The sequence below is a fragment of the Polistes canadensis genome, unplaced genomic scaffold, assembly GCF_001313835.1.
Source record: "Polistes canadensis isolate GaletaPanama2010 unplaced genomic scaffold, ASM131383v1 scaffold_30, whole genome shotgun sequence".
Classification (NCBI taxonomy): domain Eukaryota; kingdom Metazoa; phylum Arthropoda; class Insecta; order Hymenoptera; family Vespidae; genus Polistes; species Polistes canadensis.
In genome coordinates, this window is record NW_014569577.1 from 207189 (window position 1) to 223786 (window position 16598).

Consider the following 16598-nt stretch of genomic DNA (forward strand, 5'->3'; position numbering starts at 1 on the left):
TCTCTCTCTCTCTCTCTCTCTCTCTCTCTCTCTCTCTCTCTCTCTCTCTCTCTCTCTCTCTCTCTCTCTCTCTCTCTTTCGTATAAGCGCACTTTTTTTATATCGATCTAAAAAATTGGCGCGAATATTCAAATGATCGTTTCTTTATCTCTCAGGTCTTTTTTTTTGTATTCATCGTCGAAGTTTATCTCTACCTCATCATCTGTCTATCTTATACTTTTTCTTTCTCTTTCTCTTTCTTCTTTTCTCTCTCTCTCTCTCTCTCTCTCTCTCTCTCTCTCTCTCTCTCTCTTTCTCTCTCTCTCCATCTCTATCGTTTTTTCTTTAGCTCTAAAGACGCATTTAGCAGAGTTGCTTAAAACTCGTCTACAAAAATCTGTCGTAAACGCTTTCGATCTTTATAATCATATTATTTATGTGAGATTATTTTAATCGTTTCATACCGTTGGATCTTTACACATTTTTTATATATGTCAATACATCATTCGTATTAATCTCTTAGCCGCCACGATTTCTTTTAAATCTCCTTTCTAATTCATGATGTTACTTGTGTATATGAATAATATATATATATATATTTACATATACGTAATTATGTAAATATATGCGACATGCTTTTTATAGCTTATCGTCTGCTTCTTCTCACACACGAAAAATCATTGACGAATGTCATAATATAATGCTAAACTCTTTACGATATTTGAATACAATAATTCAATGAATACACATCAAACTCTCGACGAATATATCATCATCATCATTCCTCATTTTCTTTTTGTAATAATGTGTAACGATAGAAAAAATGCATTACTACACCATTATATTCCTTCTTTCGTTCCTACTCATACTTTCTTTCTTTCTTTCTTTCTTTCTTTCTTTTCTTCTTTCTTTCTAACCACCAAATCTAAGAATCTGCGTGTTCTCTTTTTCTTTCTATCTACCTATCTTACTTTTTTCATTCGAAGAACACTTATTTTTTAATGAAGAAAAAAATGAAGGAAAAAAATTACATATATATACACGTATATATATGTATATCGTGCCATGATTCTCGTTTATATCAATAAAGTTATTCGAGAAAAATCTGTACAAACAACAAATGTTCAATAATGCTGCAAGAAATGATAAACAACCATATCTCTCTCTCTCTCTCTCTCTCTCTCTTTTTTTTTCTTTTAGATACTATAGCTTGCGAACATGCTAAATTCTAGATATTAGTTTTTTTCATATTCTTTCTTTCTTTCCTTCCTTCTTTCTTTCTTTCTTTCTTTCTTTCTTATACTTGAAGAAAGATATAATCGTAACGTAACTCTCGAAATGCGTAAAATACGATGACGTAGTAAAACGGATGATGTAGAACGAGTCCTAGTCGATGTTACGGTAAATTATGGTGTCGGGGCATGTGAAAATTTCAGCTTATTTGGTGGTGGTGATGGTGATGGTGGTTGTTGATTGTTGGCGGTGGTGGTGGTGGTGGTTGTGGTGATTTTTGGGAGGCGGGAGAAGAGAGTTTTGAATATCGTGCGCTTATAAAACCTGCGTGGGTTGTTGCGCCGGTGTGGAAACAGTACCAGCAGCGGATGCTGGAGGTCCTATAGGTCCAAGATCTCCACCGTTATTAGAGGCACCAGCTGGCGTCGATACACCAATCGCGGATGCTGTCTTCATGAAGAATTTCTCTAATTTAACGATTATATGTTTGCCATACGTATACTTGCGGAGACTTCCTAGGTGTGGGCGAATCTTGTGCATCAATACTTTACGTTGCGCAGGTTCGGCTACGTCGATCATCTTCTGTACCACGTAATTTGCGTATTGATCTTTCATCATGACGTTAAGCGCACTAATATTGCAGAACAAACAAAAATAAATTACGATCAACTGTTACACCTATTATATATTATTAATACATGTCGCGAGCTCCCAGTGAAGATTTAAGGGGCACATCTAGTGTGAAATTTTGAAAAAATTGATTTTTTTTGTGTGCATATTTTGATAATCTATATCTTTAAAAATAACATACTGAAATTTCAAATAAATATTTCAAATAGTTTTAGAGTTATAGCATTGTAAAGAGTAGTCCCGCTCAGGGATTAGAAAGCAATCGTTTTATCTTTGAACGCGTTTTTCTCAAAACTACATTTTTCAAATTGGCTGCAGTTGTAACTCAAAGAAGAATCATTCGATCGCTTTGATTTTTTCCTGCTTATTTCGTATATGTTTCTCTGTACAATGACCTAAAAGTTTTTCGATTGTATAAAAAAATGTAATTTTGGCGGGCCAAAAATCATCAAAGTTTTGAGCAAAATTCGATTAAAAAAAAAAAACAAAAGAAAGTCTGCCATTTTTTTAAATTTCAATTTTTTTTCATAATTTTAGGTCATTGTATAGGCAATACTTTCTAGATTAACAGTATTTTTTTTTTTTTATTTCATCCACGGTGAAGGTCGGAATCACTGCAGCCGTTTAAGCCCTTTTTTTTAGTGATTTTAGAGATAGCGAATAACTCGCTGAAAATTACCTTTTTTCATTTGAAAATTTTAGTGAATATTCGTTAATTATGTATAAATATATCCTCTAAATTTTAAAATATTTAATGCAGTAGTTTTCTTTCAAAAAATTCCCAAAAAATCACCTTTTTTTAGGCGGTCACATTAGGTGTGTGCCCCTTAATAACTTTATGGAGGAGGAGACTGCGAATGTTCTCAATCTTTGTATTTTACATATTGTTTTATTTTGTTATTTTGGATAAAAAAAAATTTTTTTTTTCTTTTTAATTATTACTATTTATCGGAAATGTAAGTAAAAAAGAAAATGGCTCGCGTCGATGTATTTGTTAATTTAATATATAAAATAGAAAAGTAAAGATTCATTAATGAACTTACTTGTCATTGAAGCCACATACTTCCTCTATGAGTACGGCGCGTTCTTGTCTCGTAGCATGGGTAACACATTTTTCAACCACATTGCTTGCAAATTTGTGTTGAGATAGTGCGAGTACTTTACCCCTGACGCTGCTAATCAATTGTGTTTTATCTTCTGGCTTGCCGTGTTCTAAAGATATAGAAAAATATAATTGATCAAATAATAATTTAATTGCGTATTCAAAATTATGAATAGAAATTAGAGATTAGAAGGTGGTTGTGGATCGATTATTTTTCACTTACCTAATACGTGTTGGATGACGTAATTACCATACTGATCTTGTATAAGCTGATCTGTAGCAGCATGCAATTCTTGTAAAATCCCTTGCGTTTGTTCCGCAGTGCAGTGTTCCAATATACGTTGAATTACTCTACATCCGTATGGATGAGTACTCAGAGAATAAACTTGTCCGGCGAATGCACCGATAACGAACTGCAATGCTCGTGGTTCAACGCATTCGATACATTTTTGAACAACGTGATTTCCATTTTGATCTTTCACGCATTTCAATACGTGACCATCCAATTCTCGAACGATTTCTTGTTGCTGTTCTGGCCCAATAGATTCTAAAGCTTTTTGTATTACTCTGCAACCATACATCTGTAGTGCTAATGGTAACACATGGCCACGAACCTGTATTTTGTTAATAATACATATATATATATATATTTTCAATAAAAAAAATAGAAAACGAATAAACATTAATTAAAATATAATAATTATACCTTTTGAGCTAGAGTAGATTTCTGTTCAGGCGTGCCAAATTCAAAGAACTTTTGTATAACATAATTTCCAAAAACGTCTGTCATAAGAGAATAAGCTGATGCAAGTATCTCTTGAAATACAAGATGTTTTTCGTTAGCAGAAGCACGTTCTAATTTTTGTTGAATGAAACGTGAACCATGTTGATCTTGACTGAATTCAACGATATGATTAACTAAATCACGTAACTGAAGACTCGGGAATCTGCAAGAAGAAGAAGATGATTCAGCTTGGAATTTAGTATCTTTCACTAGTTTCATTAAAAAAAGAAGAAGAAAAAGAATGATAATAACCGATTATTTCTGAAATCCTCCAAAAGACGAGATCGACCACTAGTATTTTTGTCACCAATATTCGTAGTTCCAGTACGGCCAGTTTTACCGACTAAATTGGGGAAAAGTGAACTGCTCGAGCCAAAGACACCATTAGCTGTCAATGCTGGTACAGTGCTTGCACGAAATTTGGCTTCAGCACCTGGAGCAGCTGATACTCGATTCGCACCTCCTACAAGTCCGCCCAAAGTTCCTCCCAAAATTGGTGGTGGAGTCACGGATAATCCCAGGGGACTCGGAGAAGCTGTTACTGTACCTAAACAAATTATTTGCAAATTGTATAGAACACAGTTATTGTTCGTTGCATATAAAATCTAATATTGTCGTAATTCTATTCCAATAATCTGCATATCTGAAGAACACGTAATTGCACATAATTGCATCCTTCAAGAAAAAATTCAAGATAACCTATAAGTATTTTATCTTTGTTAACCGAGTCTCCCCTTATGTACACACACAAATGTAAATTTATAAAATAAAAATAATTACCAAGTGCTCCATAACTTTGTGGCCATTTCGCTCGACTGTATTCCAAACTTGGACTGAATGCCGAAGTATTTCTGTCAAAAGAATCCCTTCTCCCTGTCGAAGATGCTCCCAGTCCTAAACCTGCACAGACAATGTTCACTTATGAAGAAAGCAAAACGAATTGTAACGACAACAATGCCCTATATAAAAGGATGAGAAAAAGTGTTGTGTGAATCGTTATAACTATCTTTATAAAATAATTAACGAGAAACGATCATATGTTCAATAAAAAAAAGGAAGACGAAAAAAAAATAAAATAAAATATTTTATAACAAAACAAGATGAAACATTATAAAGGACGATAAATTAAAAAGCATGCGGAAGAACACGTTTAGTAAATTATGTACATAAATAAGACAATTGGGTATAACATAGTTACAGTTGACAAGAATTAATTATAATAATAATAATAATAATAATAAGACTGAGAAGAAAAAGCCAAACACGATGAAATTCGTCGTGTACCTGTAGTTTGAAGTTGGGCAGGTGAGCCCAATGCTCCAAGAGGAGAACCTCCATATCCCAAAGCCGCTAGACCTGCGGCAAGTCCTGATCCTTGTTGTTGTGCCTGTTGTACGGCAACTGCCTGAGCTTGTGCAACGACTGCTGCTGCACTGCACGCTGCCAGACCTGCACCAAAAGCCCCCAACCCACACAACGCTCTTAATTATCAATGAGATTTTGGCCTTTGTTACAAACCATATACCATCTAAAAGAAGCCTAATCCGATATACATCCCTACACACCATGCACATGTACGACGCCGATCTTCTTTGTTTTACGATTATGATGATTTACATATAAATACATAAATATATATATATATATAGAGATAAATAATGTAGGATTCGTGAACAAATTGTGTCGTTAGGTTGTGACTGGATTCGAACTCTGGTTCCCTCTGCTTTACGGATGACTGCTTCAACCATTGAACTATCCAAGATCCTTCGATCAACTTTCTCACGAATGTTTACTTTATTTGGAAAGGAGACATGCTCGATTCCATAATATTAAAAAATAATAATAATATAATATTTTTTTATTATATATTATATCATAATATTTTTATAATTTATATATATATATATATTACTTGGTTGTACTTTAGTAACAAAATTGTTAAAAAAACGCACAAACATGATTAATATACAAAATGCAATATGATCGATGGATATAAGACGTTAACATAGTTACAATCAAAATTTACAAATATAACTTCAGAACCATTGAAAAACTTTACAAAATATACACATGCACAATTGACATAAAATCATAATAGAAATAGTAAACTAGACAAATCGATCGTTTTCAGATTTGAGTTTGAATGAAGTAAATTGGTTGGGAAGGTTTATTATCGTTAGAAAATATTACCTAAACATTCACCAGGCGTAGCATTGCTGTGGGATGTCGGAGTTGCCTGTGAATAAAGACTCGGTGGTGGTGGAGCAGGTGGTCCAGGAGGTGGCTGTGAAGGAGCTCTGTTCACCAGAACGGGTGCTGGACTGACCAATCTCATTGGAGTTGCCGCGGAACTAAGGCCGCGTACGCCGCCCATGACTATGGATCCATTTTGATCGTAGTAAGCTGGTATAACTTGGTATTGGCCTTGAACCTATAAAAAGAACACGCATACGTAAGTATTATTATGTTATCAAAAAATTGAATGACTAGTACGTTTATGCTTTACAAAACATTATTATATCATTCTTATCTATGGAAAAAAAATATATATAATAAAAAGAAAGGAAAATAGAAAAAACAAGTTTTACCGTTTGTGCCAAATTATTAGCGGTGTCCTGAGCCGCAGCTGCAGCAGCCGCTGCCGAGGAAGGTGTAAGCGGTCGTCTCGGTGGAGGTGGGGCTGCAGCTTGCGGTGGTGCTTGCGGTAGTAGACCAGCGGGATAAACCCACGGACCAACTCCATAATACTGTGGTACCACTGGTGGCGGTGCACCAGCTATCAATGCTCCTACATATGGTTCTTGTCCGCTGATAACGGTATACGGTGCCGTAGGAAAGTTTTGTTGTTGCTGTTGTTGTTGTTGCTGTTGTTGTTGGGCCTGGGATGCAGCCAAATATTGTTGCTGTTGTTGTTGTTGCTGTTGTTGCTGGAGCAACTGTAATTGTTGAGGCGTTGCACCTTGCGGCTGACTGCGAAACAATTGCTGCCAACAAAAAAAAAGCAAAAGGAGGAAAATAAAAACCCATTCTCTAAAATCATTCATTCGCAAACTTCTCTCGATTCCGCCCCAATAAATAAATAAATTAATTAAAAAAAAAAACAACGTAACTGTATTCGTAATGAAAAGATTTACGACGGGACGTAAGCGAAGAAGAAAATTGATCCTAAAATCGTTCTCCTCGCGTTCCTGTTTTGTGTTGTTCCTTTTTTTCTTTTTTTTTCCTTTTCGTTTTGTTTTCTTATTGAGAGGATAAACGCTAATGGGACGAAACGACGGAAGAAGATACGGGTAAAATTGAATCTGAAGAATGACGAAGAATATCGAAGTTTGCCGGAGCGGACGAACGGTGGGTAAAACGTAAGAGAGGCACGTAGAACAAATCGGAGACGGTGAAGTTGGTTCGTTCGTTCGTTCGTTCTCTTGGCAGCTTAGGTCGACGACCCCCTGCGGACGTTCACCGACAACGAGGAGCGTTCGCCTTCTACAACACTGCTATATACCAACGTTGTACCGGTTGTTGCTCCAGACTTTAATTGACCAACAAACGCGGCCACCGATTTACCGTGGCGCCTACCTAGACTAGACTTTAACTGTTAGAGAAAACTCCTATAATATACCTGGCCCTTTTCCAATCTTCTTTCTGTCATCGTATCATCAAACTTTCTTTTATTCGTTTTTTTGTAACGGTTACATAATGAATATAACCACCAACCACCACCATCACCCTCCTCCCAGGGTCAGATCATCTTTCGATCGATCAACTTTAATCTAATTTTTTTAATTCATAAAAAAAATATATATATAAGTATTTGATACGGTATATATGGCGTTACCATGAAAGATCGAAAATTGGATAATGTCAAGATTCACGCGGTGATTGTTAACACATACCAAATACGTATTATTTCTACGAAAGACCGAATATTTGGTTTTATTTACACACATCAAGTGTGATCATGCGAATCTTGATACATTATCCAATTTCGGTCTTTCACGGTAGCACATATGTATATATACTCTTATCTTGCATATTATGTAATAAAATTTTACATAGATTGAGATTGAGATTGAGATATACATATATATATATACATAATATATAAATATGTTGTTATTATTATATATTATGGTGGTTGGAAGCATCCGAGCGACACGATCCAGACCTCCGAAGGCAGCGATGCGTTTCGGGTATTAACCTCTTCCGGAAGCAGCTCGCGCTTTAAAACCAAGGCCACGGTTACACTCGGCGAATATTCTAACGCGCAAACCGCGAAGATCTTTCTCTCGAGATCTCTCTTTCCGATCTTCGTTAACAACAACGTTCTCGCCAACGAGAACGCACCCTCCCCCACCCCCTCACCCCTTCCTCTTTTTCCTCTTACCGGCCTCCGCCTCCGCCCCCTGCTCCACCACCACCCCTCTCCCCTCATGATGGACGTTAATTAGACGAAACAAATTTATCTTCGAAGGCACAGGTTGAACGTACTCTTTTCTCTCGTTTTATGAACGAGACCAAAGAAAAATAAAAAAAATAAAAAATGAAATATATATTTATATTTTTATATGTGTGTGAACCACACACCGCGTTCGTTTGTTAAGTCTCGATTTAACTCGACAAAATACAAGAATAGAACATATTTCTTTTTTATTTTTTTTTGTATACTTTATTGCGTATTCATTATTCATAAATCATAAAAATTGTCCTCGTTTATAGTGTTGTTGTTATTGTTGTCTTGTTTATTAACTCCTCCTTTATGGAGGCCAGATGGCCCGTATAACTTTTTAGTAACACATCAATAAAATAATATCATATTTATATTTCTTTACCCGAATAATATGGCACACCACGTTTATTATTATATAACATTTCATCATTTTTATTTTATTATAATTCTAGCTCGATATAAGGGGAATAAATTTGGTATTATCTTTTTGAAAAAAAAAAAAAAAAAAAAAAAACAAAATTGTATTTAAAAGCAAATTAATATGAATTGTTTTTTAATAGAAAATATATTTACACCGCGCGTGTAAACGATATTAAAGAGATTATAATTAGAAAATAAAATAATGTGTAATTATAACGACGAAGTGTGTTTTGACGATATAAAATGAAGGAAACATTGTTATTATCATTGTTGTTATTGTTGTTGTTCTTCGAGTAAGATTAATCGGTTTGATTTGAATTACTTCTTTTTTTTTTTCTTGTCTGCGAACGGTTCTCATGTATATGAGAATGATTCGTCGCCATTATGGAGTTCTGTTAAAGGCGAACAAGGTCGACAGGCTATTCGGTCATTGGCGTAATTCTACTTGATGGAAGGAGGGTGGGGTAGGGTGGGGTGGGGTTAGGCACGAGAAGTCATTATTAAATCGTATTGATGGGTCGAACTACTGCTGTTGCTACTCCCTCCTATGGCGTCATGGTTTAGCAGAGATCTCAATAGAAATATATCGTGACGATTGGGTTTGAAAAGAGTTCGGTGAAGTGAGCTTTGAAAAAGGTCGAAGGGTGGTAGGTGTTCTTGCGAGCAAAGTGAGAGAGAGAGAGAGAGAGAGAGAGAGAGAGAGAGAGAGAGAGAGAGAGAGAGANGAGAGAGAGAGAGAGAGAGAGAGAGAGAGAGAGAGAGAGAGAGAAAGAAAAGTTTAGGGGGAAGATATAAAAAAGAAAAAAGGGGTCTCGATTTCGAATGGGTGAGAAAACAATGTCGATGGAATATAGTTTTATAGGTGAGAATGGTGGGCTCAGTTACGTGTCCCTAAAAGCAAGCAAGCAAACGAGGAGGAGCATGCATGAGTCATAGCATCGAATACATAAGGTTTCAAACACTACCACAAACCACCACTACCATCACACCACCACCACTAGTTATCGTTACGGTGTGAACGTTTCAAAATTCTTCTTTTCTCTCTACGATGCATACACAAAATAGTTTTAATTTTATTTAAAACAAAAAAAATTGTAGAAATGTAGATAAATATAGTTATCTGTATTTAAAGTAAATAGTAATAATAATTGTATATTTAATAATACTTCAAATCAAATACAAAAATATTTCAAATATTTATATACATACTGTATGTATATAAGAATAATTGTAATTATTAAATGCAGTTATAAAGAAGATGATAAAATAAAGGGCACCGGGGTTGGATGTTAATTGTCGCGAAACAACAAGAACAAAAATAGCTGGGAAATTGTATTTATAAAATTAGACAATTCCAGAGATGATTTAAAAATGTTCATTCTTGCACAGTCTATCTCGTGTCTAATTATCATCTGTTAATAGGTTCAGCAAAGAGTATAATATATTTTTCTGAATATACAACACAATACTTCAGACACATGATAACTAAAAATAATAATTCTACTATTAAAAACGATGTGATGTTCGCAACGATAAAAAAAAAAATTAAAAATTAAAAAGAACCCCCCTCCCATCCCCAAAAAATAATAAACTAAAAGGTCGCGTACCTAACAAGTTTTTTCTCATAAATGCTGACCGTATGCGACATGTTTAGGGACCCCCCTATTACCAGACGTTCCCATGGATGCCGCATATATCCGGCGCTCAAAATGAAAGGGTTAAAACACCTTCAATTTTAAATATGAACGAATTTGTTTATATTTATCATAGAAAACACGAAATGATTTTCTTAATAAACCTAAGAGAAACCTAACAATATTATATATAATTAATAATAATAATAATAAATTATAATTATAATTCCTTATATATATATTTATAATAATCTTTTGGAATATTTGTTTGAAGCGAAAAAAAAAAATAATTAATAGTCTATATTTGAAATAGAATTATATTGTAATTTAAAATGATATATATACACACAAATATTGATTTTTCTTTTAGACGGATAGAAGGAAGACTGGAAAGCGTTAGTCGTAGTCTCATTTAGCACAGTTTATTGGCAACCATTATGTACTAGGATAGACTTCGAGAGAGTAGAAGAAGAAGAAGAAGAAGAAGAAGTGCGTGTAAACGCTCGTGGTGAATCCTAATAATAATAAAGTCGGCCGTCAATTTAAAATGCATATACATACGTATCTACGTAATACGACACAACTACGACGACGTATGTATGGCGAAGGAGGTAAAGAGAAAAGTCAAGTGGAACTTCGTCGAGAATGAGGAAGAAAGATAGAAAAAGAAGAAAAAAAAAAAAAGAAAAAGAAAAAGGAAGGAAAGAAAAAAAAAAAGAGAAAGATACGTTAAACACACGTTACGTGTGTACACGTGAGCTACTAAAAATCCGACACGAAAACGGGTTTGTTAGGGTAGAGAGTTCAATGAACTTATCGGAACACGCTCGTTTGACTTTCAAAACGATGAAGGCCCTCGAGCAATTTTTTTTTTGTATCCTTCCATTTATATGCAACAAGATTGGTTCGAATCTGTAACACGTTCTCTCTTATAGTCCCCTCTTAAAATCGACATTTCATCAAAATAATTATAGAAAATAATTGTTGATATATAAAAATATATAACAAAATGGGAGATAGTATAGGTAACATTAGTTGTAATAGTAATTAATTGTAATATAATAAAATGATATTTGTTGCAATAATAATTAGTGATAGTAGTATAATATTTAGTAACAATAATAGTATTTTTAATACTAGTATTAATAGTTAAAATTGCAATAATATTAATAGCAGTTAGTTGAAGTATTAATATTAATAATAATTAATAATAATAATAATATTTAGTAAATGTAATAGTATTAATCCTACTTTATAATATTAATAATAATTTGTAGTATAAGCAGAAGCACTAGCAACAGAAATAGTAATTAGTAATAGTAATTCGTGATAGTTGTTAGAAACGTTGAAAAGAAAAAAAAAACAAAAAATCAGCTTGGACGTTCTCTTGATGAGAGATGATGGTAGTAGTAGTAGTAGTAGTAATAGTAATAGTATTAGTAGGAGAGAATACAGCAATGAGAGATACTTCGAAGCAGGAAGAGAAATCGAGGAACGCGTCGGCATGGAACAGATACTGTCGCGAACCTACCTCGTCGAATCAGGACACGCATCCGCGATCGTTTGGTCGTTCGATGCTCGCAAAACTCAATGCAATCGTATATCCGACACAACCAACTATAATATATATATGTATATAACTGACCACCGACTATGACATTTCCTTCTTCTTCATTTCAAACATCACATTTTTATCTCTCTTTTTAATCCCATTTTCGCATTTATTATTCATTATGTTTTTTTTTTTAATTATTATTATTTTGTACGGACTAATAATGTTTAGAGAAAATAATTAAGTAATTAATTGTAGTATAATAAAACGATATTTGTTACAATAATAATTAATTAGTGATAATAGTATAATATTTAGTAACAATAATAATATTTAATACTCTAGTGTTGGTAATACTATTGATAGTTATTATTATATATATTTTTCATTTAATATTTACATTTTATTAATATTTTTTTTCTTTCATTTAATATTATAAGAATAATAATCACGAAACGATTAATTCTTTATTTTTTTTCTTTTCCTTCAAAGTATTTGTGTGGAGAAACGATAAGAATAATAATTTTCTTTCTTATTTACAAAAAAAAAATCTTGTACCTTGTAATAGAATGATTCGAATTCAATTATTTATACGTCTTACGATAAATAATAAAATAATAAATTAATTTTCGAGCCGGTTAGAGATAAAAACCTGAATAAAAAAAAAGAAGAAAAAGAAAAAAACAAAGTACAATCTTTTCCATCACAATGTTATAGGATTAACAAGAACGAAGAAATGATCGTCCTTGAACCTCGACGAAGTAGATATTTAGATATACGAAGCAGATATTACGTAAATTTCGCTAGCCCCCTTAACTTGGCGTCGACGTTTCTCGAATAAATAATTTTTTAACATGAGAACGAGATAAAACTAACCGAACGAAACCTAACCGTGTACATAAATATATACCTACATTAAAAAAAAAAAAAAAAAGAAAAAGAAAAAAATTTGTGATAAGTAAAAAAGAAATAAAAATCAAAAACCTACGAAGAAGATGAGGAAATTGAAAGAACGAACGAACGAATGAACGGTTTATCGAATCGGTCGTAGAACTCTCCTGTAGAAAAGAATAAGAAGAAGAAGAATAAGGAAAAGAGGAGAAAGAATTCTTCGTATTCGAGGACGTAGATGACACGTTGCCCTGGGTGCGTTAACTTCCGGGCCATTTATCGAGTCGTGATTAGAATACTATGGATGAACAATAACCTTAAACTGCTGTTGCTGTTTCCACGCACATACAAATACACCGGGTATAGTTTGGTTATGTTATAATGTTGTTATTGGTTGATACCGTCAAAAAAATATAAAGAAAGAAAGAAATCTTTCGTGGTAAGGTAAATTTTATTAGCCATGGTTATCCTTCGAATGATCAACTAGAAGAACAACAACAAGAAGAAAAAGAAAACGAAAAAGAAGGTTCAAGAAAAATAAAAAGAAGGAAGAGGAGGAGGAGAGTTAGATGGGTGAGAGAGAAGGATTATATTCGTGGAAGAGAAGAAGCCTCTCTTTCTCTCTCTCTCTCTCGTTCTCGTATAAGACTGCGTGAAATAAAAGTAAAAAACGACGAAGAAGAAGACGACGACAAATCGTCGTGGCGCAACCCGTTACTTAACCGCTTCGGAGCACCGTTAGTTCGACTAACTTTGCCGCGTACGGAATATACAGGGTGCCTCGACCGCTATCGACCCGGCTACCACTACCACCATCACCACCATAATCACCACCATTCCCCTTCTTCTTCTTCTTTTTATTCTTAAGAATAATGCGAGTAACTTAACTGGTAAAAAAAAAAAAAAAAAAAAAAAAAAAAAAAAAAAAAAAAAATGTTTATTATAAGTTATGTTTAATTACGTATGACAATCATTGGAAAAAATAATAAACCCTTGCCCCCAAGTATAAAATTAAAAAAAATAAAAAAAATAAAATAGATAAATATATATATCTATCATTTTAAATTAAAATTTTAATATAATATATTATTCTATTTATTGTATATATATATATATAAAATATAATTTAAATTATATATCTGAATTAAATAATAAATTGTGTAAATTTATTTAAGGTGATAATATATATATATAAATGTAATAAATATTTAATATACATATTAATGTGCATATAAATTTGGATTGACAAGTATGAAATTTCTAATGTGTGTCTTATTGTCAATTCTATTTCTCCTTACAAATTTCATACTTAACGATCCTATATAAAAATATTTATATATCCATAATGGTATTATTTTATAATCTATGAAATGTTTAGATGTTTTTTTTTGTTTTAATGGCAAAGACAACAGAGAGAGAGAGAAAGAGAAAGAGGGTGAGTAAGAGAGAATGGAATTTTGTTAGGCTATACATTCTCGAGGACACAGCATCATGTGCTGCTTCATGTGGTTAAAAGAGGTCAAGGCTCGGAATGATCGATTACGTTTATAATCTAGAGTCTTTGATCTTGGGTCTCTTTCTTGTTTATAGAGACACTCGTTAAAGATTATGATCAAAAATTCTTATGTATCATATATATACACAACGATATATGTGTATATTAGTCGAGTGCATAAAACTCAATCTGGTTAACAAAAATTATTATTTTCATAATGCGTTAGAATTATGAAGAAAAAAAATATATATTTAATAAAAATTGATAATACGAGTATATTGAATACAAATTATACTGAAATTACGTTTTTGTTCGAAGAACCATCAACGATTATAGGAACACAAAAATTTGATCAACGTTCCTGAAGTGTTACACCTTCATGTAATCATCATCACCATCATCATCATTATTATTATTATTATTATTATTAACACAAGTGTAAGAAAAATTTAATGTCTAATAATTTTCTCTTCCTTTGTTATCTAATCGATCAACATCGCGATTATGATGACGATGATGATGATAATAATGATAATAATAACAGAACCACAAACGAATATTTTTCTAATTACGGACTAATCATTTCTCGAAGGACGGGAAGGGGGGGATGGGAATCTTTGAAACTTGTCATCAGTTTAGAAACAAGAAACGTTAATAGAAGGACCCGTTGGAAATTTCCTATCATTTTAGCGGTGATCATCTTGGTACTTGTTGTAAAATACATTCTACGAAAGATAAATAATGAATTGATAGATAAATAAATGGATAAGGGGGTATATATATATATGGAGAACCGCTGGGCATTAATGTTTCATCAGTTTGAAAGAAACCGGTTTTTTTTCCCCCCAGACAAGTCCAGAGGACGTAGGTAAGAAGTCGGGTAAAAAGAAATAAAGAAACAGAAAGAATGAGTAAAAGAACGAGAGAACCGATCGATTTGACCCAAGCCGATGCACTCGAAAGAGAGAAAAAGAGAGAGAGAGATACCATGCACGTACCACTACCACCTTCCCCTCTCCTCAACCCCTCCACCACCTCTTTAAATCCTACTCCTTCCCCAGAATTCCCTTCGACCTCAGTTTACAGTTTGTACCGTTTTCCACGAACGAACGAACTCTTAAAGTTCCTTTCCTCTGAAGCCACGTGAAATTCTTAGACTATTACTACAACCACCACCACCACCATTACTACTACTACTACTACTATTACTGACAACTTCAACACAACTATTATCAACGACAACGAGAGAAATAATAATGAAAGTCAGCTGTGATATGTTGTCGAGGGGGGAGAAGGAAAAGGGAAGGGAAAGGACGGTTGCTGCTGCTGGTGCTGTTGATGATGAATAAAAGGAATGAGAAGTGTGAAGAAGGAAGATAGATAGTTAGAGAGAGAGAGAGAGAGAGAGAGAGAGAGATGGGGGAAGGGTGGGGGTGGAAAGGGGTGTAGGAGAAAAAAAAAGAGGAAAAAGGAACGGTTTCTGAATTGCATGAGACTGGGAGATGATAGCACGCATGGTGCTGGATGCACACCAATGTGTGGGATTTCAGTAGAAACAATAGCCATTGTCAACTGGTCTCTCTCTCTCTCTCTCTCTCTCTTTCTCTCTCTTTATCCGCGGACTCATCTCGTACCAGGGCCTTTCCCGTTATATACGCGAACGAACGAATGAACGAACGAGCTCGCGTTGGTCTACTTGCAAAATTCAATTAAAATAAACTTTCGCAGCAACCGGTTGGTTGGTTGGTAGCAAACGTGAAGCTATGAGGAACAAAAAGGAAAAGGGATGTGTCACGGAGGAAGGAAAAGGGAGTTAAGGGTGGGCATGAGAAATAGATAAATAAATAGATAGATAGATAGATAGATAGATAGATAGATGGATGGATGGATGGTTGGAGAATTAGAAAAGATAATAGTAGGTTGAAAGTGGACGATGAGGTTTGGGGAGGGGGAGGGATGAAAACGGAAGGAAAGTAGCGTGATAAGGGCTTGAAAACCACACCTTGATATCAGATATCACTTATCCTCTTTTTTTCTTTCTTTTTTGTTTCTTTCTTCTTCTTTTTCTTTTTATTTTTCTTTTTCTCACCTTTATATCCTTCTCTTTTTTTTTTTCGTCATAGCTTTTAGCAAAATGACGCGGATTTTATTATCGGATAGCCTTTAAGGGCGCGGTCAGGTAAAACCCCCGACGAAGCCTAATGGGACGTTAATCGGGCCTCGCCTTACTCTCACCTTCCCCCCCCCCATACTCCACTTTTTTATCCCGTTTCTTTTTTCTTTTTTTTTTTGTACTTCGTTATTCTTTTTTTATTTTTATTTTTTTTTTATTATTCAACTCTTACTCTGTCTATTTTTGTTTCTTTTTTGTAAAATGAAATATAGACATCGCCGCGATCACGCGAATGATTTCTTTTGCCTTTTTTTTTTT

The 16598-nt window shown here is 33.9% G+C and overlaps 1 protein-coding gene across 3 annotated transcripts in view; it reads right to left on the reverse strand.

The window, feature by feature from the left end:
• Positions 1 to 255: 255 nt before the first annotated feature.
• The window catches only part of LOC106784094 (maternal protein pumilio), a 62853-nt gene continuing 46510 nt past the window's right edge, over positions 256 to 16598 (reverse strand). For 2 of the 3 annotated variants that reach the window (XM_014743228.1, XM_014743230.1), the window contains 9 exons: positions 6317 to 6712; positions 5919 to 6159; positions 5013 to 5177; positions 4509 to 4628; positions 3981 to 4275; positions 3651 to 3891; positions 3168 to 3558; positions 2886 to 3054; positions 256 to 1843 (listed from right to left, as the gene is read on the reverse strand). In XM_014743228.1, coding sequence (XP_014598714.1) covers positions 1528 to 1843; positions 2886 to 3054; positions 3168 to 3558; positions 3651 to 3891; positions 3981 to 4275; positions 4509 to 4628; positions 5013 to 5177; positions 5919 to 6159; positions 6317 to 6712 — 2334 coding nt within the window. In that variant the 3' untranslated portion in view covers positions 256 to 1527. The remainder of the gene's footprint in view (positions 1844 to 2885; positions 3055 to 3167; positions 3559 to 3650; positions 3892 to 3980; positions 4276 to 4508; positions 4629 to 5012; positions 5178 to 5918; positions 6160 to 6316; positions 6713 to 16598) is intronic. The other variant, XM_014743229.1, reaches the window with a different exon arrangement.